Raw genomic sequence first — 25,702 nt, forward strand, 5'->3', positions numbered from 1 at the left:
GGTTGTTCAGAGACCCAAACAACCCGAGCTGCAAAGGTTGCAGGGATGGGGCATCTCCCACCTCTCTGGGCAACCTAGGACAGGGTCTCACCACCCCCAGTGTCAAACATTTCTCCCTTCTCTCTAGCCTGAATCCTCTTCTTTTAGCTTAAAAAATGCTGATGTGGAGAGACTTGCATCTGAAGTAATGAGCAACAAAAGTGACACCACTTCACTCCAAGGTCTCTGGGCTAGGATTGGCCCAAGTGGCCTCGTTTTGGTGGCAAAGTATTTGCAGGAAGGATAGAGCTGCTTATTCCTTCCATAACTGTTGGTGTTTGAGGGGGAGGTTAATGTCCATTATTCCTAAATGGTGGGGAGCAAGGCTGTGTTTCTGCTTGGATTTATGATGTGAATTGAAGCCCAGCTCTGGTAGACAATGCCTGTCATCAGTAAATCAGCAGGTGAGTAAATCAGTAGGTGAGACTTATTAAAGCATCAGCCCACCAAACCCAACCCTTACCTTCCAGTTGCCTTTGTGCCTCCCTTTCCTTGCATGTCCAGACAGGCTTTCACTGGACACTTCATCCTGCAGGTTGGGAAGCAGGGAGATGCTTATCCCTTCTTCCCTGCACACCAGTGGTGAAATCCTGAGCCTCAAGGGAATCAATGCTAGCTCCAGCGAGCCCATTGATTCCCACAGGGGCTGGGGTTTTCTATGCACATGAATAAGAGGAGGTTGCTTATCACCTTTTTGCACAGTCAAACCTCTGGGGAATGGACTTGATTCAAAAACAAGTCAATATTTCTGTCAATCAAAGGCTACCAGTGGCACTTGACCTATGACATTATAGCTATATATGTAAGTCACCTGCATCTTTTATCTCCCAACATCCCCTTGTCCTTCCTCTCCATGATGTTCTAATTGTGCCTTCTATTCCTCTTTTAATCTCATTAATGGTTTTTTAATCCCTTTAACCCCTCCAACCTGGCTAAAACAAATGCATAAGTAAATAAGTGTAATTTGGACCTCTGTAGATTAAATCTAGTGATTTAATCAGCCTCTGGTTCTTGCTCTAATTCTCTTATCTTTCTTTGCATCTCTTCCCCCTGCTCCTTCCCTCTTAAAGAAGTCCATGAACCAGGTATGTGACTTCTGAATTCCTCTGCATCAATCTGAAGGGTTATTGTGTGCTGGAAAACTCAGTTGTGGAGTTGGCAGCTCCACAACTGGGTCATGTTCTGAATTGGGACAAAGAGGAAACCTCTCAACCAACAATAAAGCAGAAAGAGGAGTGCCTTGCTTGGCAGCTGTTGGGAATTAGGTTCATTATTTAGTTGAAACAAATATCATTGTTTCAACATTTTATTTTCTTTTGTTTTTCCTCCTCCTTCCTTTATGGAAAACTTCCAAATTTCAGAATGAAAATGAGACTTTTTTTTCCCCCTCCCAGATGCTTCTGAAGCATCCAGAAAGGATAATGTGGGGTGGATGTAGTGAAATGCAGGAACAACTTGGTCTAGTGGAAGGTGTCCCTGCCCATGGTGGGGGGGTTTGGAAGTAGATGATCTTTAAGGTCCTTTCCAACCCAAACTGTGAACAAATCTGGACTGAGAGATTGTCCCAAGGCATAAAAGGAAAAAAAAAAGTTTTGTTCTGGAGATGTCAAAACCACCTCTGCAACCTTCTGTGGTTGTGAAACTTTATCTTTTTCATTGTCTTTTTCAACCAAAATCTTGAGGATTGAAACCTTTAAAATGTAGTGGGAACTGTGATTTCTGCTGACAAAGGATACCAGTAACTCTGAAGTTATCCTCAGGAATTCAAAGGTGGTGGAAGAAAAGAGACAAAGAGAAAAATCAAACATTAATGATAACCTGTAACGTGCAGCTTCCTCACACCTTCCACCAGTAACTGTTTCCTCTGCTCAGTGGCATGCAATAACGAGGAGGAGAGCTAACTGATGCATGAAAATAGGAGTAACAAGGTTGCAGGCAACTCCAGGGCTGTGTGAGCTGGACCCACAGGCACTGCCTGGCCTTGGAGCCAGCCTCACACTGCCAACAGCATCTTTGGAATGCTTAGTACCTATAAAGTAGAATCTCAGCTTGCAGCCTACTCCAAACTGTGAAGATGATCCTGTGCTTTTTGGAGTGGCTCTGCCAAAGCAGAGGCACCCCAGCAGCCTCCCCAGCAGCCTCCCCAGCTCTGCCAAAGCAGAGGCACCCCAGCAGCCTCCCCAGCTCTGCCAAAGCAGAGACACGCCAGCAGCCTCCCCAGCTCTGCCAAAGCAGAGACACGCCAGCAGCCTCCCCAGCTCTGCCAAAGCAGAGACACGCCAGCAGCCTCCCCAGCTCTGCCAAAGCAGAGACACGCCAGCAGCCTCCCCAGCTCTGCCAAAGCAGAGACACGCCAGCAGCCTCCCCAGCTCTGCCAAAGCAGAGACACGCCAGCAGCCTCCCCAGCTCTGCCAAAGCAGAGACACGCCAGCAGCCTCCCCAGCTCTGCCAAAGCAGAGGCACCCCAGCAGCCTCCCCAGCTCTGCCAAAGCAGAGGCACCCCAGCAGCCTCCCCAGCTCTGCCAAAGCAGAGGCACCCCAGCAGCCTCCCCAGCTCTGCCAAAGCAGAGGCACCCCAGCAGCCTCCCCAGCTCTGCCAAAGCAGAGGCACCCCAGCAGCCTCCCCAGCTCTGCCAAAGCAGAGGCACCCCAGCAGCCTCCCCAGCTCTGCCAACAGTCCAAGTGTTACACTCAGCTGTCTGCAGAGGGAGAGCAGCCTCCCAGCTTAGCTCGGAGCAGTGCTTCTGCTAGGCTGGAAGTCAGGGAGGTGGAAGCTGGGTGATTGATTTTGGCATGACTAAACACTTCAATGTTCATCTGTGAGCTGCTCCTCAGCTCCCTCCTCTTCTCATTTCCATCTCTTCTCTGTCTTCTTGTCTGTTATCTGCTCCTAAGATTTTTCTGACCTTGGTTTGCACAAGCTAAAGATCACTGCTGCCATGCCAGTAGCAGCTTTGCCTGCCTCTCTACCTCTTTTCCCCTGCTATTTACTGAACTGCTGCTCACAACTTGAGCACTGGTCTCAAGCTTTGACATTCCTCTGAGCCTTAAATCTGTGCAGAACACCAGGTCCTAACATAACCCGATTAGCTATAAACCCATGCCTACAGCACCTCCATGGTTTCTTTTCCCTCTCTAACATAAAGGGAATCATAGAATGGTCTGGGTTGGAAAGGGCCTCTAGAGGTCACCTAGTCCAACCCTTCTGCAGGAAGCAGGAGCACCCCCACCTAGATCAGCTTGCTCGGAGCCTCTCCAAGCCTGACTTTGAATGTGTTCAGGGATGGAGCCTCTACCACCTCCCTGGGTAACCTGTGGCAGTGTTTCACCACCCTCATAGTAATGAACTTCCTAATGTCCAATCTAAAGTCATATAATCAGCCGGGTTGGAAGAGAGCTCCAAGCTCATCCAGTCCAACCTAGCACCCAGCCCTAAACAATCAACCAGACCATGGCATTAAGTGCCCCAGCCAGGCTTGGCTTGAACACCTCTAGGGATGGTAACTCCACCACCTCCCTGGGCAGCCCATTCCAATGCCAATCACTCTCTTTGCCAACAACTTCCTCCTAACATCCAGCCTAGACCTCCCCTGGCACAACTTGAGACTGTGTCCCCTTGTTCTGTTGCTGGGTGCCTGGCAGCAGAGCCCAACCCCACCTGGCTACAGCCTTCCTCCAGGTAGTTGTAGACAGCAATGAGGTCACCTCTCAGCCTCCAGGCTAAACAACTCCAGCTCCCTTCTCCAGTTTCAAACTAAGTCTGTATAAATGGCAGAAGATGTAAATCTAACAGACAACTTTTCTGTTAGCAGGAGGCTGCCTCAGCTTTTCACATCACTGCAGGACCACTCAGCTGCTCGGTTATTAACGCTGCCTTTGTCTAAAACATCTAAGCCACAGCTTTGCCCTGCCCAAGTTCAGAGCTATTGTTGCTGTGTGATTCTGTCTTTAACTCCTTCATCTTTGCTCACCCTTTCCACCTAACCAAGCACATGTTGTGTGGCACCCAAATTCCTATGCGTTGATCTGAGGCATTCCTGTAGATAGGAATTTGAAGCTGTTGAAGAAAATCAGAGTGAGGAAGAATCAATCCATCCCTTAACTGCGTTTTCCCTTATCAGAAAGTGTCGTTATTGCTTGCAACTGAAGAGTCACCTTCTAAGGAGCTTTCTTTCACATTTAAGCATCACCAGTGTTACAGCTACCCTCTGTTTATATATTTGCATGATTTCAATTGCTGTCAGTCATCAACATTCAAATTCCCTCTATCTTTCACTTCTATGGCATCCCCTTCCTCAGCTCCTTCACACGCCACTGCAATTACTTTCCACTCACATTAACACTCCATCCCTATAACCTAGGCTGCAAATGACACTCCTTTCACTCAGCCTTACTGAAGTTTGAAGTGATTCCCCTTCCTGAATAACTTATTTCTAATTCTTTTATCTTCCTTTCCTATGTTTTTTTGGGTTTTTTGGGGTTTTTATTCCCCCTGACACTTCCTACTAAATGAAGCTCCCCCTCCAGGTATGTGATTTAACTCCCTGGTGCCTGTCTGCTGTGTGGGCAAGGGAATGCAAGGTGACAGGAGATAACAACCTACCTGTTCATCCTGGCTTGGAAGTTGCATGCCTTTGGGGCGGTTGGGTTGTCAGCTTAAAGGTTCTTTTTCCTTTCTTTTGTTTCCCCTCAGTAATCAGCAGAAGGACATTTTCCTGTTGCATGAGTAATTGGACTAAAAGCCAGGGGAATGCACTGCAAAAGAGTAGCTCAGCTAGAAGCGTCCTTGTGGAATGGGTTAAATTCTGTGCTGTGAGATGAGGAGGAGTTTTCCTACAGGGAAAGGCTTTGTTTTGTCAGAGGAGAATGGATTTTCCTACAGGGAAAGCTCCATTTCATGATAGGAGAATGATTCTTTTTTCCTACTGGAAGGCTTCTCATGGGATATGAGAATGATTCTTTTGCCTATTGGAAAGCTTCTCATGATAGGAGAAGGATTTTTTTGCCCATTGGGAAAGCTTCTCATGATATGAGAATGATTCTTTTGCCCATGGGAAAGCTTCTCATGATAGGAGAATGATTCTTTTGCCTATTGGAAAGCTTCTCATGATAGGAGAAGGATTTTTTTGCCCATTGGGAAAGCTTCTCATGATATGAGAATGATTCTTTTGCCCATGGGAAAGCTTCTCATGATAGGAGAATGATTCTTTTGCCTATTGGAAAGCTTCTCATGATAGGAGAATGATTTTTTTGCCCATTGGGAAAGCTTCTCATGATAGAATGATTCTTGTGCCTATTGGGAAAGCTTCTCATGACATGAGAATGATTCTTTTGCCTATTGTGAAAGCTTCTCATGACATGAGAATGATTATTTTGCCCATTGGGAAAGCTTCTCATGATAGAATGATTCCTTTTTTCCTATTGGAAGGCTTCTCATGATATGAGAATGATTTTTTTTTTGCCCATTGGGAAAGCTTCTCATGACATGAGAATGATTATTTTGCCTACTGGGAAAGCTTCTTGTGACATGAGAATGATTTTTTTGCCTATTGGGAAAGCTTCACTTGAAATCTCAGGCTAGAATTTGACCCATTGAGCCTACTCAGGGAATTATGAATGCTGGGAGATTTTGCATTACCCTTCTGCCTGCTTTGCAAAATACTCAGTGGTGCACATATGGCTGGAAAGCAAAACCTGCCCTGCATAATCCCCACTGCTGACTGATTCTTGCTTTGCCAAAACAGCCCAGCATGAAAGGTAGCCCTGCACAGACTTCTAATGAACCTTTTCTTCCTATGAAGCAATCCATTTGTAACCCTCTGTTGCAAATGGATGTGAGGAGCAGCAGTAGATATCTTGAGACAGCAGACCTGTCTTCAAGGAAGAAAAATGGCCTGAGCCATAGATCTGGAAGAGAGAACCCAGCTTCTTTTGGAAGGTAGCTGAAGGTTGATGATGGGTTGCAGCAGGTATTTCAGTGGGTTTCTGAACCACCTCGGGCTTAGTTCAGCTGACTGAAATGCTGCTGCAGGAGAGGATGGATCCAGCGATGCTGTGGGAGTGCCGACTGTGTTCATGTGCATATTGCAGATGCAGGTACACGGAGCTGCCAGGCTGTGATTCATGCCATATCATGCCCAGGAGTTCTTTTTAAGCCCTGCACTGTCATCCTCGAGCTGCCTCTTTCACCTGACCAAATTCCTCCCCTGTCCTGTGACTTCTGTCTCTCTCAAATGTAATCAATTTGTTCTACCTCAGGTTTACCTCTTCGCTCTGTTCCCTTCTCCCTGTCTCCTTTCTGCCCACATCCCTTTTGGTTCAGGAGCATTTTGGGAGTGCAAAATAACAACTTTCTCGTTCTCATTCTCTTCTTTCCCATTGCATCTTGTTCCATGACACTTCACACCTGAAGTTCAAGAGCCAGGTATGTGATGACTACTTTTTTACTCCACCTAGTTGCAGCATGAGAGTGTGTATGTGTGTCTGAAAGAGAGAGCAGGAGCCCTGGGCTGGTAGAAGAGAACAAAACAAGAGAAACAATTAACCACAATGGTCATTTGCAGCCCTTCTCTCGTTTAATCTCCATGCTTACTACTACTTTAACCTTACAGCACCTTTAACTCCAGGTAGCCTCTCCAGAGATTTCCTCCCTGCCTTTGTTCACAAATTCCCTTTAGGTTTTTCTTCTCCTTTAGTTTTTTTTCTCCTTTATTGTTTTTTCCTAATTTAGGGGTTTTTTCCTCATTTATTTTTTCTCCTTTAGATTTTTTTTCTCCTTTAGTGTTTTTTTCTCCTTTAGTTTTTTCTCCTTTAAGTTTTTTTCTCCTTTAGTTTTTTTTCTCCTTTAGTTTTTTTTCTCCTTTAGTTTTTTCTCCTTTAGTTTTTTTTCTCCTTTAGTTTTTTCTCCTTTAGTATTTTTTTCTCCTTTAGTATTTTTTTCTCCTTTAGTTTTTTTCTCCTTTAGTTTTTTCTCCTTTAGTTTTTTCTCCTTTATTTTTTTCTCCTTTAGTTTTTTCCTCCTTTTTTTTTTCTCCTTTAGTTTTTTCCTCCTTTTTTTCCCCTTTAGTTTTTCCCCTCCTTTAGTTGTTTTTCCCCTCCTTTAGTTGTTTTTCCCTTCCTTTAGTTGTTTTTCCCCTCCTTTAGTTGTTTTTCCCCTCCTTTAGTTGTTTTTCCCCTCCTTTAGTTGTTTTTCCCCTCCTTTAGTTGTTTTTCCCCTCCTTTAGTTGTTTTTCCCCTCCTTTAGTTGTTTTTCCCCTCCTTTAGTTTTATTTTCCTCCTTCATTATTTCTTTCTCAGGCTTCCAAGAGCTTTACATCTCTCTTCTCTTTTGTGTTTGTGGTTCGTTTGTGTTTCTCCCCCTTCCCTTCCTATTTCCTGTCTTTCCATCACTGCTTGCACCATGACACCAGCTGAGGAAGCCCATGAAGAAGGTATGTGATGCACCTACAGATTCTCACTCCTCTTTCTTTTCCAGTGCTGGGGAAACAGTGTTTGAAACAGTGACCTTGTTCAAGAGCACTGAGAGCATGGGAGGGAAAAGGTCTCTGCTTGGATGGCCGTGGGTGAACCCAGGCTGTTTGTTTGCCACATCAAACCACCACCACAAAGGTGGTTTTTCTTTTCACAGTTTGTTCCCTCTCCAGAGAGCCTGAGGTTCTCACCCTAGCAGGGAGGGAGTGGGAAGAGTTGCTCTTAGGAGAAGAGTCCTGGCTGGGGATTGACCTCTTCTCTTTTGCTTTTATCCTTCAACCTGCAGCTGACGAAGAAGGAGAGAACTATGATGGTAGCTCGCTGTTGTCTTAGGACAGCAAAATCATCTTTCTAACAGTTCACTCTCTGTTTTTTTTCCCCCTCACCCCTGCATTTGTTTCTGTTTTTTTTTCACTTGATTTTAAACTCAGGAACTGGGCCAAAAGAAAACCCCATCTCTGCCGAAAAGAATCGCTCACACTGTGCATATCCAATGCCCCTCGGGGGTGTCACTGTTCTCTTGACAGGCCTGTACATCCTCATCAGGATAGTACATGGTGGAAAACAAGCTCCAGAAGCTTGCCCTGGACTTGTCTTTTAGCTGCAGTCTGTTGTGTTGTGGCTCTTAATCAGCAAACCTTCTCTATCCACCCCCAAAGCAGGAAAGTATCTTTTCAATCACAGTGGCACGCTTGGAAACGCAGCTGAGCCCTACACAGATGTACCTTCCTAGCCCAGCTTTAGGAGGTCATGGTCTGCAGGTCTGAACCTACAGATTCTTCCCCTTCTGCTCTTAAATGTCTCCTAAACTTCAAGCAGGCCAATCAGTTTATCCAGGCTGGTGGGGCAGGCTATGGGCTTAAGACAGTGTGCTCATAATACTGGGTCGAGTGGGTGCTGGAGTGTGTGGGTGGGACAGGAGTGATGTGAAAGGACCAAATCTAAGCACATGCAGGGGCAGTTTTAGCTCTCATATGTTGACAAGCTAATTTAGCCTCTCTGGACCAAACTCAAAGCCAGTTTAATCATGCAGCAAGACTCTCATGGATTTTTCCAGGCATTGGAAGTTGCTTTGGTTGCATTTTGACTGCCCCCAAACCTTTTGAACACCTGGCCAGCTGTTTCTAAAGCCCAACACCACTCCAAACCATCCTTCACTTCTTGTGTTTCTCTTGTTTCCTTTTGTCACTTTTTCCTTCCCCCTCCCTCCATTTATTTTAATTTTCTTGCTCCTTTTTCAGGCTCTTTTTTTCCTTCTTTAGGCCAATACCCTGAGGACCTTCCCAAGCCTCTTTTCTTTCCCTTCTTTTTCTCTTTCTTTCATTTTCTTTTTAACAGCCTATTGATTTTTCTTTTTTAGTATTTGTATATTCCCCCTCCCCAAGGACACAGTGTGAGCTAGCTAAATTGCTTCTGAGAAGTGGGATTAAGGGTGAGGGTGTTGTAGGGATCTTTGGAATGAAGCCAAGGTAGCTCAACTGGACTTGACAGACCATGGGGTTGGGGGGCGAGCACTGTGTGGATATCTCCTGGCTTGGGCAGGACAAAGCATGGTTCTGTTGATGGTGATGTGTGCTCTCCCTGAGCTAATCCTTTTGGAAACCAGAAACTCAAGAGGCTGTCTAATCACCAAGGCAGTGAACTTGGATTTCCAGTGGCTTTTGCCTTCTTTTGGCAGCGTTGTCCTTGGGGATTTTGTCACAGCCCCGTGGCTCATGGGCAGTACGAACACAACGTCCATCAAAATCCACCATGGGAACAGGAATTTGCCATGATGATTCCTGCTTCTCCACAGCTTTTTGGCCCAGTTCCTTGACTCAGTGTATAGAAAAGAAAAGATCCAACAATCCAAACGGAGCATTTCAAAAGAAATCATATCCCTGGGCTGCTTTTGGTGCATCCAGCATGGACCAACACCGGGTCCATGCCCTGCAAAGGACAGATTGGTTGATTGATTTTTAATGAAGGAGGCTTTTTAACCTTCTGTTTCTTTGTTATCCCTTTTCTGGTTTTCTGGAGGTGTACTTTGAAATAGTCTAACTCCACTTTCTTATTTCAAGAGCAACTAAACCATGTGTTTTGTTTGTTTGTTTTTCCTTCTTTCATACAATTGTCTGTTGGTTTAATGAAGTTGAAAGTGCTGAGTTGGTGGCAGCTGAAACCAAACTCAGTTACTGACAGGCAGGTGTCCATCCTGGCAACCAAGGTCAACAAACACACTCAGTCATTTCCTGCCCACTCTTGTTTTTTTCCCTATCTCTGAAGTGCTACTAACTGGCAGCTTGAAGCTAAACAGGAATGGTTGTGAAAATGATCTGGGTATGCCAGGAGGGAAGGGAATCCTCTGTTGAGAAACATCCCTGACAGACTGGTTAATTGTGATTGCTTTTCCTCTGCCCAGGTGGAAAAAAAACCCAATGTAAGCAATATGTTAAGGAGCTCACTGACTATTTGAAAAGCAAAGCAACTAAGAAATAATTGGAGAAACACAAAAGTAGCTCTTGGCTGATGGCATTTTTCTTCAGGGGTGGTTCTAGCCTCCTTTGTATGACTGGGTAGGCTTAGACTTAGATAGGTAGGTTTCAAGCTGTGACTAGGCAGGTTTAGACTGGATCATCCAGACCAACCTAGCACCCAGCCCTGGCCAATCAACCAGACCATGGCACTAAGTGCCTCATCCAGGCTTGGCTTGAACACCTCTAGAGATGATGCCTCCACCACCTCCCTGGGCAGCCCATTCCAATGCCAATCACTCTCTCTGACAACAACTTCCTCCTACCATCCAGCCTGAACCTGCTCTGGCACAGATTGAGACTGTGTCCCCTTGTTCAGGTGCTGCTTGCCTGGCAGAAGAGACCAAGCCCACCTGGCTACAGCCTCCCTTCAGGCAGTTGTAGACAGCAATGAGGTCTGCCCTGAGCCTCCTCTTCTGCAGGCTGCACACCCCCAGCTCCCTCAGCCTCTCCTCACAGGGCTGTGCTCCAAGCCCCTCACCAGCCTTGCTGCCCTTCTCTGGACACCTTCCAGTACATCAACAAATTGATTACAAGCACAAACGTGTGTCTCCTAAGTCAGCACACCCCTGAGAGGCAGGGAAAGGTCACTTGTGGCAGGAGAACACTTCAGATTGCCAGTGAGCCCAAGCTGCCAGCCTCTCTGTGGTGGCTGAGCCTGCCTGTCAAGGCATTAGGTAGACTGCTCCTGGAGATGCAAAGACCATTCCCATTAACACCCCTGGGAATTCTGCACATAGCTCAGCAGCAGAGGATGCCTGATAAGGCAGGGTGACCTTTCCAAACTGAGTTTGAGGAGCACCATACAGTGCAGAAGAATAAGCATGTTCCCCATGGCAGCAAGTATCCCAGGGACGTGTGCCCTCAGCTATATTAGGAGTCAATAAGCCTGGAGAAAAAGTGTCATGAAGCCTTTTTTCCCTCCTGACCTCCAGGTGAGGCAGTTGGTAAAGCTGCCAGAGCCAAGCTGACACTGGCACCCCTGTGAATTCAGATTAGCTGCAACAGGCAACATTTTTCTCCCAGCCTCCAGCCCAGCTGCCCTCCTTAGAGCTTTAGTCAGGGTGCTCTGAGGGGAAAAAAGAACCAATTTCACATTGCCAAGAAGCCATGCTACTTTTGGGACTTTGCTAACAGTCTCTGGATTCTTCTGTTCTGCCAAACTCTGCTTGCAGGGTGAACCCAGATGCACTCCTAGCAGCAGCAGTGTGTGAGGCTGTGTAGCCCTCTCTGGAAATGCTCAAGGTTTAACCAGTTTCTCTGGGATGTTCCCCCCCAGACTAAATTTCCATTCCCTCCTCCTACTTTAGCAGCTGGCATCACCTCTCTTGGTCTAACTGTTCTCCCTCTTTTTCCCTTCCTCTTTTGCTCCATGTTTCCAAATACAGAGGAGAAGCCCAGGATAAAGTAAGTACGAGGGGCAGGGCAAAACCCTGCCATCATTTCTCTGATCAGGCAGAAGATGTTAGATTTTCTGTTAGGTCAGGAAAAGTCCTCATCCAAGCCTCCCTCATGCAACATCCAGCTGGTCCTGCCTGCCTTTCTAGGCTTTCTGCTGCTTCCAGGGGATGTCTCAGCAGTTGATAATGTCTTGAGCCCAGCTTCTGATTGAGTCAAAGGACTCACAAACTGTCCAAGATACAGCAGTCTCAGACTACTCCATGATGTAGGTAGCTCAGCAGTAAGCCTCTGTGAGAGTCCATGGCTGCAAAACCACCCTCCCCTCTCTTTCTCCCCTCTTCTTGCTGTCTCTTTCTCCCCTCTTCTTGCTGTCTCTTTCTCCCCTCTTCTTGCTGTCTCTTTCTCCCCTCTTCTTGCTGTCTCTTTCTCCCCTCTTCTTTCTCTCTCTTTCTCCTCTCTTCTTTCTGTCTCCTTTCCCCCCTCTCCTTTCTTTCCTTTTCTCCCCTCTCCTGTCTTTCCTTTTCTCCCCTCTCCTTTCTTTCCTTTTCTCCCCTCTCCTTTCTTTCCTTTTCTCCCCTCTCCTTTCTTTCCTTTTCTCCCCTCTCCTTTCTTTCCTTTTCTCCCCTCTCCTTTCTTTCCTTTTCTCCCCTCTCCTTTCTTTCCTTTTCTCCCCTCTCCTTTCTTTCCTTTTCTCCCCTCTCCTTTCTTTCCTTTTCTCCCCTCTCCTTTCTTTCCTTTTCTCCCCTCTCCTTTCTTTCCTTTTCTCCCCTCTCCTTTCTTTCCTTTTCTCCCCTCTCCTTTCTTTCCTTTTCTCCCCTCTCCTTTCTTTCCTTTTCTCCCCTCTCCTTTCTTTCCTTTTCTCCCCTCTCCTTTCTTTCCTTTTCTCCCCTCTCCTTTCTTTCCTTTTCTCCCCTCTCCTTTCTTTCCTTTTCTCCCCTCTCCTTTCTTTCCTTTTCTCCCCTCTCCTTTCTTTCCTTTTCTCCCCTCTCCTTTCTTTCCTTTTCTCCCCTCTCCTTTCTTTCCTTTTCTCCCCTCTCCTTTCTCCCCTCTCCCAGCATCACTGACACCAGGGAGGGTGCCCAACGCTGGGCTAGGCTGACTAAGGCTTAGCTAAGGTTTCCCACGGACCATCTGGCTCTGGGTTCCAGCACCTTCCCTTCTCACACCACCAGCTCTCTAGAGCAGAGCATGCAGCACTACCAGCCTCAGGGCCCAGCTGTGTGGTAGGGAATGACCATAGGCTTTGGGAATGAAAAGGCATTTTAGGGGTAAATCCCTGTCCAGGAAAGGTAAGAGTACTTAGTGCTATTCTGGAGTCAGTTTGCAATGACTTGCTGTATCTCCACCAACATCTGGGTGATCTTCCTTGCTGAGGGAGGGCAGGACAGGATGTGATGTTAAAAGGTGCTTGTTCTTGAAGTTTAACAGCCCTTTTTTGGGTGTGTGTTTGTTTGTTGCTGTTGTTTTGGGTTTTGTTTGTTTGTTTGTTTCATTTTTGGGTTTGACTCTCTGCAGGCTAACTGCTCCTAAAATACCAGAGGGTGAGAAAGTAGATTTTGATGTAAGTATTCCTGAGCCTGACTCTTTGTCTGTCTGTACCTGAGCATTACAGAATCACAGAATGTTAGAGGCTGGAAGGGACCTCAGAAGCTCACCCAGTCCAACCCCCCTGCTAGAACAAGATCACCTAGAGCAGAGCACACAGGAACACATCCAAGCAGGTTGTGGGTATCTCCAGAGAGGGAGACTCCACAACCTCCCTGGGCAGCCTGTTCCAGAGTTCTGTCACCTTCACAGGGAAAAAAAATCCCTCCTCATGTTTCCATGGAACTTCCTATACCTCAGCTTGCACCACTGCCCCTTGTGCTGCCATTGGGCATCACCCAGCAGAGCCTGGCTCCAGCCTCCTGGCACTCACCCTGCACATATTTATCAACATGAATGAGGTCACCTCTCAGTTTCCTCTTCTCCAAATGAAAGGGCCCCAGCTTGTGTACAATCCCTGTATTGAATACTGCTGAGGATCAAGTCTGGGTCAAGGGCATGGATGTTTTGCTGCCTGTTTTCACTGAAAGGCTCTGCTGCCTGATTTGCTCTGGATGCATTCACTGCTAAGCTAAAATCATGCATTTCTCCTTCTTGTTGTTCCTTGAGTTTTTGAAGCCAGCCTATGAAGGAAAGATGAAGGAAGTGGTTTAGGAGCTGTGAGATCACTGTTGCAAATGGTTTGAAGGTACCAGGCTGAATTAAAGCAGGGCTATGCACACCTGTGGCTGAGATCCTTCACCTAAAATGCCACCAAGATGTTAGTAGGAGACATCCTAATCCCTTCCTAGCAAGTTGGCAGGAAACAATACAGAAGCTCTGGTGGTAAGAGGCTCCACAGAAATTACTGCCTTGTCCCAAAATGCAGGAACACCTCCCAGGTAAGATTCATAGCCCAGAGCAAACAGGAGGCAGCTAAGGAAATGTGAAGAAAGCCAGGGATTAAATATGGTGTAGAGGAATGGGAGTTGCAGGTTCTGCTCCTTTCTGGGCTCCTGTCACCTGGACTGTCTCTGATCTGTACCATCAACCATTTAAGTTATCCTATAGACATCCATTTAGTGGCTTTTTATGATGAAGTCACAGCAGCAGTGGACAAGGGAAGGGCAAATGACATTGTCTGCCTGGACCTGAGTGAGGCACTTGGCTCTGTCCCACATGACATCCTGGTCACCACACTGGAAAAACATGGACTGGGTGGGTGGAGCACTGCAGGATAAGGAATTGGCTGAGTGGTGGCATGCAGAGAGGGGTGGTCAAGGGCACAATGTCCACCTGCAGACCAGTGCCAGGGGTCAGTGCTGGCACCAGTGCTGTTGAACAGCTTTGTCAGTGACATGGACAGAGGAATCAGTGCACCCTCAGCAGGTTTGCAGATGGCACCAAGCTGTGTGGCACAGTCGACTTGCCAGAGGGTAGGGATCCATCCAGAGGGAGCTGGGCAGGCTGCAGAGGTGTGCCCAGACCAACCTCATGCAATTCAACAAGGCTAAGTGTTAGGTCCTGCACCTGGGTGGGTGCAATCCCAAGCACAACTCCAGGCTGGGTGAGGAATGGCTGAGAGCAGCCCTGAGGAAAAGGCCCTGAGGGTCTGGAATGATGCAAAGCTCACCAGGACCCTGCAGTGTGAGTGCAGCCCAGACAGCAACCCTGTGCTGGGCTGCAGCAAGAGCAGTGTGGGCAGCAGGGCAAGGGAGGGGATTCTGCCCCTTTGCTTTCCTCAGACCCCACCTGGAGTCCTGTGTGCAGTTCTGGAGCCCCCAGCACAAGAAGGACATGGAAGTATTGGAGCCAGTCCAGAGGAGGCCACCAAGAGGCTCAGAGGGCTGCAGCAGCTCTGCTATGAGGACAGGCTGAGAGAGTTGAGACTCTGCAGCCTGGAGAAGGAGACTTTGGAGTGGCCTTCCAGGAGCTGAAGTGGCCTACAGGAGGGCTGGGGAGGGACTATTGACAAAGTCTTGTAATGACAGGATGAGGAGGAATGGGTTTGAACTGGCAGAGGGGAGATTTACACTGGATGTTAGGAAGAAGTTCTTCGCAGTGAGGGTGGTGAGACACTGGCACAGGCTGCCCAGGGAGGTTGTGTCTGCTCCCTCCCTAGAGGTGTTCAAGGCTGGGTTGGATGAGACCTTGAGCATCCTGCTCTAGTGGGAGGTGTCCCTGCCTATGGCAGGGGGTTGGAGCTGGCTGAGCTTTGAAGTCCCTCCCAACCTAAGCCATTCTATGTTTCTATGATATTTGCAGATGCTTCCTGCTTTTGTTTCTCTGTTTCTCACCCAGCAGGGTGCTGGGAATGTCCAGGATGTTTCTAGAGCAATATGAGCTCACTTAATTAATCTTCCTGGTCTTCTAGGACATCCAAAAGAAAAGGCAGAACAAAGACCTGATTGAGCTGCAGGCCCTGATTGACAGCCACTTTGAAGCCAGAAGAAAGGAAGAGGAAGAGCTGGTTGCACTCAAGGAGAGGATTGTGAGTCCTTGCACTGCCAATTCCCTTGACTCACAGGTCCTTTGTAGATGAGGATCTGGGTCCATTTAGCCACTCTCAGACCTTGGCAAGGAGCTGTACTGCCATGTGCCACAGCATCACATCATGTCAGGGGCTGGAAGGCACCTCGAAAGCTCATCCAGTCCAGCTCCTCTGCAGAACAGGATCACCTATAGCAGATCACACAGGAACACATCCAGACAGGTTCTGAATATCTCCAGGGAGGGAGACTGCTCAAGCTACCACCAAAAGGCTTCTCCTCACCCCTGTCCCCTCTCTCAGCCTCTTGTTTTCTGCCTGGGACCACACATGAGACCCTTCTGCATGTTCTGGCAAGGGAGGAGGTGGCTCACTCTCTGCAGACCAGAGCTCCTGGTGATGTGGTTTAATACTGGAGGCAGATAGAGCCACAATGATGCCTCTGGCACTTGCAGGAGAAGCGCAGAGCTGAACGAGCAGAGCAGCAGCGGATCCGGGCTGAGAAGGAGAAGGAGCGCCAGGCAAGGCTTGCGGTGAGTGTCACGGGCTCACAGGAGCCAGGGGATGGAAGGGACCCAAAGAGATCATCCAGTCCAACCCCCATGCCAGAGCAGGACCACATAATCTAGCTCAGCTCACACAGGAACACATCCAGACAGGCCTTGAAGGTCTTCAGAGATGGAGATGCCACAACCTCTCTGGGCAGCCTGTTCCACTGCTCTGTGGCCCTTACAGTAAAGCTGATCCCCTTTTTGTTGACGTGGAACCTCCTGTGCTGCAGCTTCCATCCATTGCTCCTTGTCCTGTCCCAGGCAGCAAGTGAGCAGAGCCTGTCCCTCCTTCCTGACCCCCAGCCCTCAGATAGTTATAAACATTTCTTAAATCCCCTCTCAGTCTTCTCTTCTCCAGACTAAGCAGCCCCAGGTCCCTCAGCCCCTCCTCATCAGGCAGTGCTCCAGTCCCCTCATCATCCTCCTAGCCCTCCACTGGACTTTCTCCAGCAGATCCCTGTCCCTCTTCAACTGAGGAGCCCAAAACTGAACGTGGTACTCAAGTGTCCTTGTATCTCTCTAGATATACAAACACCTGACAGGTTCTGCCTGTCTCAGCCCAAAGAAGAAACCACCACCCTCTTAAAGCAAGGGCAGGAAGCTGTTGCCAGTTGCCATCCCCATGATTATCTGCCAGCTTCCCTGCTGGCCAAGCTCTGAGACTCCCCCAGGGTAACTTTCTTCCGTGTGTCACACTCCACAGGAGGAAAAGGCACGGAGAGAGGAAGAGGATGCCAAGAGAAAAGCTGAGGATGATCTCAAGAAGAAGAAGGCTCTCTCCTCCATGGGTGCTACATACAGCAGCTACCTGGCTAAGGTAAAAAGCACAGACCAGTGGAGGAAGCATGTAAATGTTAACCCCTGGGGTCGACCAGGAACAGTCTCTATGAGGAGTTGGAAAACATCCCTACTTTCCTTCTCCTAGACCCCTAGCAGCTCCTCTTACATGCTTTGCCACTGAAATAGTTTAATTCAGCCTGAATGTCTGCATTCTGATGGTATTTGGTGCCCTGAAAACAGGCTGATCAAAAGAGAGGAAAGAAGCAAACAGCCAGAGAGACAAAGAAGAAGGTCCTGGCAGAGAGGCGCAAGCCCTTGAACATCGACCACCTGAATGAAGACAAGCTGAGGTAACAGCCTTATCCCAGTCTGCTGGATGGAATCCACTGGAACTTGGCCTTACTCTCCTGGGGCCTGCTCCAGTGAAAAAATGAAGTAGACAGGAGGGTCTTCCCTGAAATTCATCATGGGATAATGTTCAGTTGTGCCTTTCGAGGGGAAAGAGGGATGTGGGGAAGTGTTGAAGGTTTGGTAGCCACCCAGCTGTGCTCCTCTCATAGCTTCACTAGCCACTCCTGCCAACTAGGATTAGTCACTTACAGGACTAGGGACAAACATAAACCCAGCTCTGAGACCAGTTGGACAAACCTAAATTGGTATCTGCAGCATTCCCAAAGGTGCGTTAGAGCTGCTGAGACATGAGTACAGATCTCCATGGAGGCTGGAGCCCTGGGAGCTGAGTGCTCTGGTGCACAGCAGCCATCAGATGAGTCTGGACTTCACATGCTGGTTCACCTCAGCCCTGAAGCAGAGCAGATTGCACAATGTCAGCTGCTTTGCTCATCTGGGTGGCCTTTGGAGTCCTCATTCTCTCTCATCTGATTCTCCTGGGCTCTTTTGTTTCAATGAGCATTAGCAGAGGGAGGGCAGTCTCAAGTTGTGCTGGGGGAGGTCTAGGCTGGATGTTAGGAGGAAGTTGTTGGCAGAGAGAGTGATTGGCATTGGAATGGGCTGCCCAGGGAGGTGGTGGAGTCACCATCCCTGGAGGTGTTGAAGCCAAGCTTGGATGGGGCACTTAGTGGGGCAATCTAGTTGATTGGCCAGGGCTGGGTGCTAGGTTGGACTGGATGAGCTTGGAGATCTCTTCCAACCTGGTTGATTCTATGATTAAATGTACAGGAAACATGTTAGTGTGTGACACACACAAGAAGGCAAGGGTAAAATGTTCTTAGGTGAGAAAATGTGACCTTGAAAATGGTGAGTGGCTTTCAGAGAGTGGAAAGGGTTGGCAGGAAGATGTGTGAACTGCAAAAAGCAAAACCCCTCCCTACCAGTGATGTGAAAGCTGCAGGAAATAGATGATGTGATGATGTGGTTCTCCCATCTTCCTTTCCCCACGAACACACAGGGACAAGGCCAAGGAGCTGTGGGACTGGTTGTACCAGCTGGAGACTGAGAAGTATGACTTCACAGAGCAGATCAAGAGGAAAAAATACGAGGTGAGTTGCCATTTTGTTAATGGCACAGGGATCAAAATGCACACATCTCTGTGACCTCTCTGGCCAAAGCCACATCATGACAGCATTTGGGTCTGCAATGCCCTCCTGCAAAATCTATGCAACAAGACACCAGGAACTGCATTCCCTTGGACTGGATTTCAGATTTAGGCTGAAATTGAAGGTTTGCAGAGCCTCATGGAAAGGCAACCCCAATGGAACATGGACTCCCCCTCCTCTGCTCAAACACTCCTTGTTCAGTCTTCTTCATCTATAGGTAACCCTGGCCTCCAAATTCAGTAACTCTCCAGTTGCTCATTTCCATTATCAAGTAGCCTATTTAAAATCCATCTTTGATTTCACACTTGAATGGTTTAAGTTTTATTCCCATCCCAGACAGATTCCCTGTGGACAGAGCTCCCTGGAGTCACTGAACACTGTCCCCAGACAGGAGCATCTGACTGAGGTGTCACATGGTAACAGCAAGTGGACAGCACACAGTCACAGGACAGGGCTGCACACACCTACACCAGATATCAGTGGCTGAGAAATCCTACTGGATCTCTTTCCCACGTCACCCAAGCACACAGACACATGCTGGTAGGGAATGAGCAACACTGAAGTAACTATCTCAATCTCTCTTAGATTTTAACAATGCGTTGCAGGCTGCAGGAGCTTTCCAAGTTGTAAGTACAATGAACTTGCCTGTGTAACAGCAGCCACAAAGGCTACCCAATGCATGAGCCTGCAGCATGGTCAGAGGCTGGGTGCCAGGCAGAAAGTGGCACTTGGCTCCAAGAGCAGAGAGGAAAGAGAAACCTGGAGCTTGTGTCTCTGCCTTCCTTCCTTTTTCTCTCTCCTTCCATTCTTTGAAAAGAGATGAAGTGGTCATTTAGGAAAAGAGTCAGGGGCCAGCTGGGATGTGGCTAAATAACTCAGACCACCCCTAAAATAATTATCTGTCCAAACTTCTGATACTCTGCACCCTGATGCACATCCAGAGGCTTGGGGCTATATGTGCAATAGCTTGGGCTCCATAAAAAGTAATAGTACGGGGTTTGGAAAGGTGCCTCCACCTTGTGGCAAGTGCTTATCCAGATCCAACATACTGGAGAGGGCTAAGATAAGGATAACAAGTCAGGTAGGTGTGGAAAACTAGGAATTAAAGCAGTGCCAGGGCAAATGTACATGGTATGGAGATGAAACCTGATGGCAGGCAAGGAAAGAAAGTGCAAAGAATGAACAAAGTAGAAGGAAAATGCACAGAAGAAAATTAGAACACAGCGAAGATAATAGGAGAAAGGTAAGTGAAAACTTCAAAGGAAGTGAGGGAGACACAAGCAAGGATGCAAGGGAGAGACAAAGGAAGGAACTGAGACTTGCAGGACTGGAGCTGTTCTTCAGCTCTAGTGCCTGTTGCTCTTTGGTGCTTCATTGGAGAGTGTTACAGTCACTAGCACGAGGTTATCACTGAAGGTAAGTCATGAGTCCTTGGGTCACACTGAAGACTCCTGGTTCTCCTCCATGCTTGGGAACAACCCCTGGCTGCAAATAAATAATTCAAACCACTGTAGCAGCTGCTAAAGCTTCCATGAGTAAGTACAGAAGCAGGTGATCTGCTGATCCTTGCTTCCTCGTGTTGTCCTGTTCCAGTCTCCCACTTTGTTTCTGTTTGCCATGGAAAGACACAAGCCAGGAATTGCCTCTTGTTGGGGGCCACCCTGAGTGTATGACTTTTGGTGTTCTTATTTTGCACATAGGGAATGTCAAAGGTCACTTTAAGTGTTCAAACTTTGGGTCTTGGAGCTGCAGGGCCAGTGGAGGACTTTGAATGACACTAAAAGCAGAAGCCAAGCACACATCTTGGCAAGAGCATTTTGGCACCCCAGGGAAACTAGGTAGAACCCTGACTTGGTTACCAAGTGATGAAGGGGCAGAAGAGGCTCTTTCTCTCACACCTGAGTTCTGGTGGGCTCTTCCAGCACCTGAGCTGGAAGAGTCCCCTGATGTCAGTAGGTAGCCCAGGGCTCTGGGCCAGGTCCCAGGGCTCTGGGCCAGGTCCGAGATGCTAGGTCATGCCATGAGCTGCTCATCCTGTGCAAGGTAGGTGTTTGCTTTCCCATGCATCAGGTTGCCCTATGCAGTTTACACATGGTTAAAGAGAGAGATGCTCTGACCTGTAGGACAGACTCCCTAGTGATCTGCAGCCATCAAAAGAGCTTGGGAAGGTCTTCAGAGACCCCACTTGAAGCTTTTTCCTCTGTGGTTGCTGAAGCTTTCCTTAAATATTTTGCTCTTCATGCCCTTTACTGGATGAGAGGCTGGGAAGGTGGTGACTGCTGAAAGCTCCTCACCTCCTGCTCTGCCAGCCAGCAGAATGTGACTCCCATTTCCCATTCCTGAGGTTGCCACCCAAAGATCACTTCAGCTTTTAGAGCTAACACACTTCCTAATGTGTAAAAGGAGGAGGGGAAGAGTGAGAAAGTGAAGTTGACACATGCAGGTGCTGAAGCCATCCAAGAGCTCTCCAGCTGGCCAGGGTGACACTGGCTGTGGCTCACTTCCCTTGCAGTTTGATGTGTGAGTTCACAGGAGATTAATTTGGATATGTAGGAACCCTTCTAATAAGGGCTATAAAATTCTGGCTGCTCTTTCCCTTGGCGTGTGAAATTGGTCTGTGGATTTACTGCCAAGGAGCAACGTTCCTCTCCTTCAAGCAAGGGTGAGCTTTCATTCCACAGGATGCATTAACCATTGCCACAGGCACCTGGGTCCAGCACTCCAGCAGGTAAAACTCCCCTCTCACTGAGGGAAGGAGGTTTCCTTGTCTCTAAAAACCCTGGTCATGTGTTGTTTGCAGATTATCACCTTCAGGAACCGGATCGATCAGGCTCAGAAGCAGTAAGTATCCATATCCCCTGGCTAGCTCCTGGCCTGGGGATATCTCTTTGGTGTTCAGAGTCACTTCAGCCTCCACCCCCACATTTTCTTGCTGCAATGGAATGAGGCCAGAGATGGAAGGGCAACTCCCATCCTGCCTCACATTGAGAAAATGAAGGAGACACTGAAGTGAATGTGACAGCTAACAAGGGGAGGGGTGTGTGTGTGGAAATGTTTCTTCACACCACGCCTGCAAAACTACCTTCTGCTTACTGCTGGGGTTTTCAAACACCTGAGTAGAGAGGTGCTTTGAATGCTTGAGGGGACACAACCCTTGTTTATGGCAGGTGACCAAGTGGCTGCTCAGGTTGTAAGGAATGGTGTGTAACAAGACTAACATGATGGGATAACTGTTATGAGCTCTCTTCACTCACCATCTCTCTCCACCTTCCTTTCCACAAGGCTTGTATGTCTCTCTTCTCTTTTTTTCCCAAGTCTTCTCACTGTTTGCAGTGAACTTAGGAGAGATCAGGGCAAGGCAAAGCCTGGGGTATGTAGAAAATTAAGACACAGAGAAGGAACTGCAGGTTGGATTTGACCTTCACTATGCTTCTAGATCTTCTTAACAAAGCCATGCCAGGAATCATACAGTCACAGAATGTCAGAGGCTGGAAGGGACCTCCAAAGCTCATCCAGTCCAGCTCCCCTGCCAGAGCAGGATCACCTAGACCAGATCACACAGGAACATGTCCAGGCAGATTGTGAATATCTCCAGAGAGGGAGACTCCACAGTCCCCCTGGGCAGCCTGTCCCAGGGTTCTGTCACTCTCACAGGATAAAAATTCCTCCTCATGTTTCCACGGAATTTCTTATGCCTCAGCTTGCACCCATTGCCCCTTGTGCTGCCATTGGGCATCACTGAGCAGAGCCTGGCTCCAGCCTCCTGGCACTCACCCTGCACATATTTATCAACATGAATGAGGTCAACTCTCAGTCTCCTTCTCTCCAAGCAGCAGAGCCCCAGCTCCCTCAAGCTCTCCTCCTAACAGAGCTGTTCCATTCCCTTCATCATCTTTGTGGCTTTGTGCTGGACTCTCTCAAGCAGTTCTACATCCTTCTTGGACTGGGAAGCCCAGAACTGGGCACTGGAATGAAGTGGTGGTCTTTGGTGACATCTTGTAGGAGTGTCTAGGCACTGTCTTCCCTCTTCCCCAAGCCACCCTGCCTCAGCAGATGAATGTAGCACCGGGGGCTTGGTTATCTGTAAGTGCCAAACACAAGGCTTGACCTTCTCCATGGTATTTACTGCAGAGAGCTGTAGGCTGATAGACCTCAGCAGAATGTGCAGCTGCAGAAGGCTGAGATGGTTTGCCTGAGTGCTGCTGCTCTTCTGAGGGGCACTACCACACCACCCACTGCAGGCTGTACCATTACTATATGCTTCTTCCTCCAGAAAACAAAAAGCTCCCTTGGGGCATTATCTGAGAAGCTCATAGCTCATGAGATTTCTGTGGACTTCAGGTTCTCTCCACACTGGATAGTGTCATTCCAAAGCAACACCCACTTAGGTGTTATCCCAGGATCAACTGATCCTTTTGCTTCAGACTTTAAGTCTCCTTAAGGCACACTCTAAAGGTTAGGCAAAACATCAACCCCCACAGGTCCCTGTGCAGAGAAAAAGGACTCTGCCTTCAATTGAGGAGCTCCTTAGTTTCTCTGGTGGATTTTGAACTTGTGGAAAGGCTGGCAAAAGGGACAATGGGATGGAATTTAAGATGTTCTGCTCTCTGCCATGTAAAAAGGGAATCTTTCAAACAAGACCAAGTCTCACTTGGTTGAAAGGTAAAGTATCCCCTACATGTAAGTCTGTGTCACTGTGCAACAGCCTTCTGTGGAGGTGGTTAGTGCTCTTGAACCTGCCCTGTCACAGAACCACAGAATGGTGAGGGCTACAAGGAACCTCTGGAGATCATCTAGTCCAATCCTTCCTCTAAAGCAGGGCCACCTAGAGCAGGTTGCACAGGAACATGTCTGGTGAGCTTTGAAACTCTCCAGAGAAGCAGACTCCACAACCTCTCTGGGCAGCCAGCCCCAGGGCTCCAGCACCCATGGGGCAGCACCACAAGAATCTCCATAGATGTGTTCCCCTCTCTGCTCTCCAGAGGATCCAGCAGTTGTGCAGAAGGCCTCTCTCTGGACAACAATGCTCCACCACCTTGTGCTTGGTCAAAGAGCTGCCCCCACTTTGCATGTGCTTTAGTTCAAGAAGCAGCCTCACTGCTCTGTGTGTGAGAGATGGAAAGGTTTGGTGGTGCACTGAGCCCCAAACCCAAGGTGCTGCCTAGGGGAGTTGGCACAGAACCTAACTCAGCTAATGTCATGCCTGGCTCCTCTCTGACTCCAGGCTGAGTGCTGCTCAGCCAGAAGGTAAGTGGCTTGCATGCAGGGTTGCCCATCTGTGTGCAAGAAGATTTCTCTCTGAAAGAGTTTCCCTCAGCTGCTTTGGTGGGCAGGTGTAGCTGAACTGCTCCCACAGACTCCATGAGCAAGATGGGACACTGACAGGAGGAGATGCCTAAGTAGTTGTGTGGACTAATTTGGAGGCTCTTGACCTCATGATGTAAGGAAGAAGCCACTCTGCCTTCGCCAGAGGAAGGCAACTGCATTTCAAGTGTTGCCCAGAGGTTTGCCTTCTACTCCTCCATGTGCTCTACTCCTCCATTACTAGAGGACTACAGCATGTGGGGAATGTGACCAGAGCTCCCTGCTGCTGAGGACATTTCCTCCAGAAACAGCTTTAAATCCTAAAATTCAGACCATAGCAGATGTGAATGCAGGGAGCAAGAGGTCTGTGGCTGGATAGCCTTGCCATTTAGTTTTGAGACCACTTGGAATTCTGTCCTGAGAGTGAAGGAATCTGGAAGGGTCCCCCTTTTTCAAGCATGTGCACATCCTGGCTAAGCCTGAGGAGGAGTCTCTTTCCACACTATCACAGAATGGTAGGGGTTGGAAGGGACCTCTGAAGATCATCAAGTTCCACCCAAAGGAGGTTCACCTAGTGAAGACCACACAAAAACATGCCTAGGTGGGCTTGGAATTTCTCCAGAGATGGAGCCTCCACCACCTCTCTGGGCAGCCTGCTCCAGGTCTCCATCACCCTGAAAATTAAACATGTTCCTCCTCATGCTTAGATATCAGCAATATTTGTGTCAGGATGTGCTCTATGGCAGGGATGCCCAACATACGAGAAGCAAAAGCAGCTGAGACCTAACCTAAGAGCCAGAAACACTCAGTGGGCACAGAGCCTCACTGCTGCCAACACCCTGACACGTTTTTCTTCCCTTCTGTATTGCAGCAGCAAGAAGGCTGGAGCCAAGGGCAAGGTTGGCGGACGCTGGAAGTAAAGAGCCAGGCAGGATGGTCCTTAGCAGTGTGCCGAAGCCCTGCTGGCCTCCCCTCTCTTCCTTCACCAATCACTTGTGTTCCCACGCCTCAGCAACAAGACAAACCACATCATCAGCCTGCCTTGGCTATTGCAGCTGCTTTTCTTCTTCCTGGAGGGGTCTGGCAGCTTCCTCAGGCGAAAGGAAGCAAGTTCCCTGTGGAACTGAGATGACACCTGGCTGGCCTCTTCACCTCCTGCTCAGCACGTCCTTTATCCTCCTGATCCCAACCCTCTGCTCTCCTGTAGATTGTTCTGTACAAATCTCTGGATTTTGTAAATAAAGCATGACCAGTACCTGCTCCAATGGCAGCCCCCTGGAACAGCCCTTTTGTACCTTATTTAACAAGGATTTGGAAGCTGGGCCAAATCCTTACTTATTGTTTCATCCAGCTCTACAACTGGGATGGGGCTCAGTATCAGCAACAAAGATAGCTGCATTGCAGGGCAGGTTACAAAAGCCAGTTGGTTTGGGGGACCTCCTAATTTGGATGCTAAGTATAGCTGAATTTGACCTAAAAGTTTGAGTAAGGAAGGGAATAAAAAAAATGGGAACCCCAAGCAGCACTACAGGCTGAGGACAGAGTGGCTGGAAAGCAGACAGGAAGAAAAGGGACCTGGGGGTGCTGTTATATAGTAGCTGAAGATGAGGCAGCAGTGTGCCCAGGTGGGCAGCAGAGCCAATGGCATCCTGGCCTGGCTCAGGAGCAGTGTGGCCAGCAGGACAAGGGAGGTTCTTCTGCCTCTGTGCTCAGCACTGCTCAGACCACTCCTTGAGCGCTGTGTCCAGTTCTGGGCTTCCCAGCTCAAGAGAGATGTTGCAGTACTGGAAGGTGTCCACAGGAGGGCGACAAAGCTGTGAGGGGCCTGGAGCACAAACCCTATGAGGAGAGGCTGAGGGAGCTGGGGGAGTGCAGCCTGCAGCAGAGGAGGCTCAGGGCAGAGCTCATTGCTGTCTGCAACTACCTGAAGGGAGGTTGTAGCCAGGTGGGGTTGGGCTCTGCTGCCAGGCAAGCAGCAACAGAACAAGGGGATACAGCCTCAAGCTGTGCCGGGGGGGGGTCTAGGCTGGATACTAGGAAGAAGTTGGCAGAGAGAGTGATTGGCATTGGAATGGG

General features: G+C 48.5%; 1 protein-coding gene across 1 annotated transcript; it reads left to right on the forward strand.

Annotated features, from left to right (window-relative positions):
* Positions 1–418: 418 nt before the first annotated feature.
* TNNT3 (troponin T3, fast skeletal type) lies at positions 419–24,639 on the forward strand. Its single transcript, XM_064164001.1, has 12 exons — positions 419–443; positions 5,784–5,796; positions 6,071–6,135; positions 11,411–11,429; positions 12,939–12,984; positions 15,322–15,438; positions 15,891–15,968; positions 16,690–16,803; positions 17,007–17,116; positions 18,175–18,265; positions 21,123–21,163; positions 24,498–24,639. Exons 1-12 carry the CDS (start codon positions 419–421, stop codon positions 24,544–24,546), a joined length of 768 nt encoding a protein of 255 aa, XP_064020071.1. The 3' UTR covers positions 24,547–24,639.
* The last annotated feature ends 1,063 nt before the right edge of the window (positions 24,640–25,702 follow it).

Source organism: Pogoniulus pusillus, chromosome 24 (genome assembly GCF_015220805.1).
Source record: "Pogoniulus pusillus isolate bPogPus1 chromosome 24, bPogPus1.pri, whole genome shotgun sequence".
NCBI lineage: Eukaryota > Metazoa > Chordata > Aves > Piciformes > Lybiidae > Pogoniulus > Pogoniulus pusillus.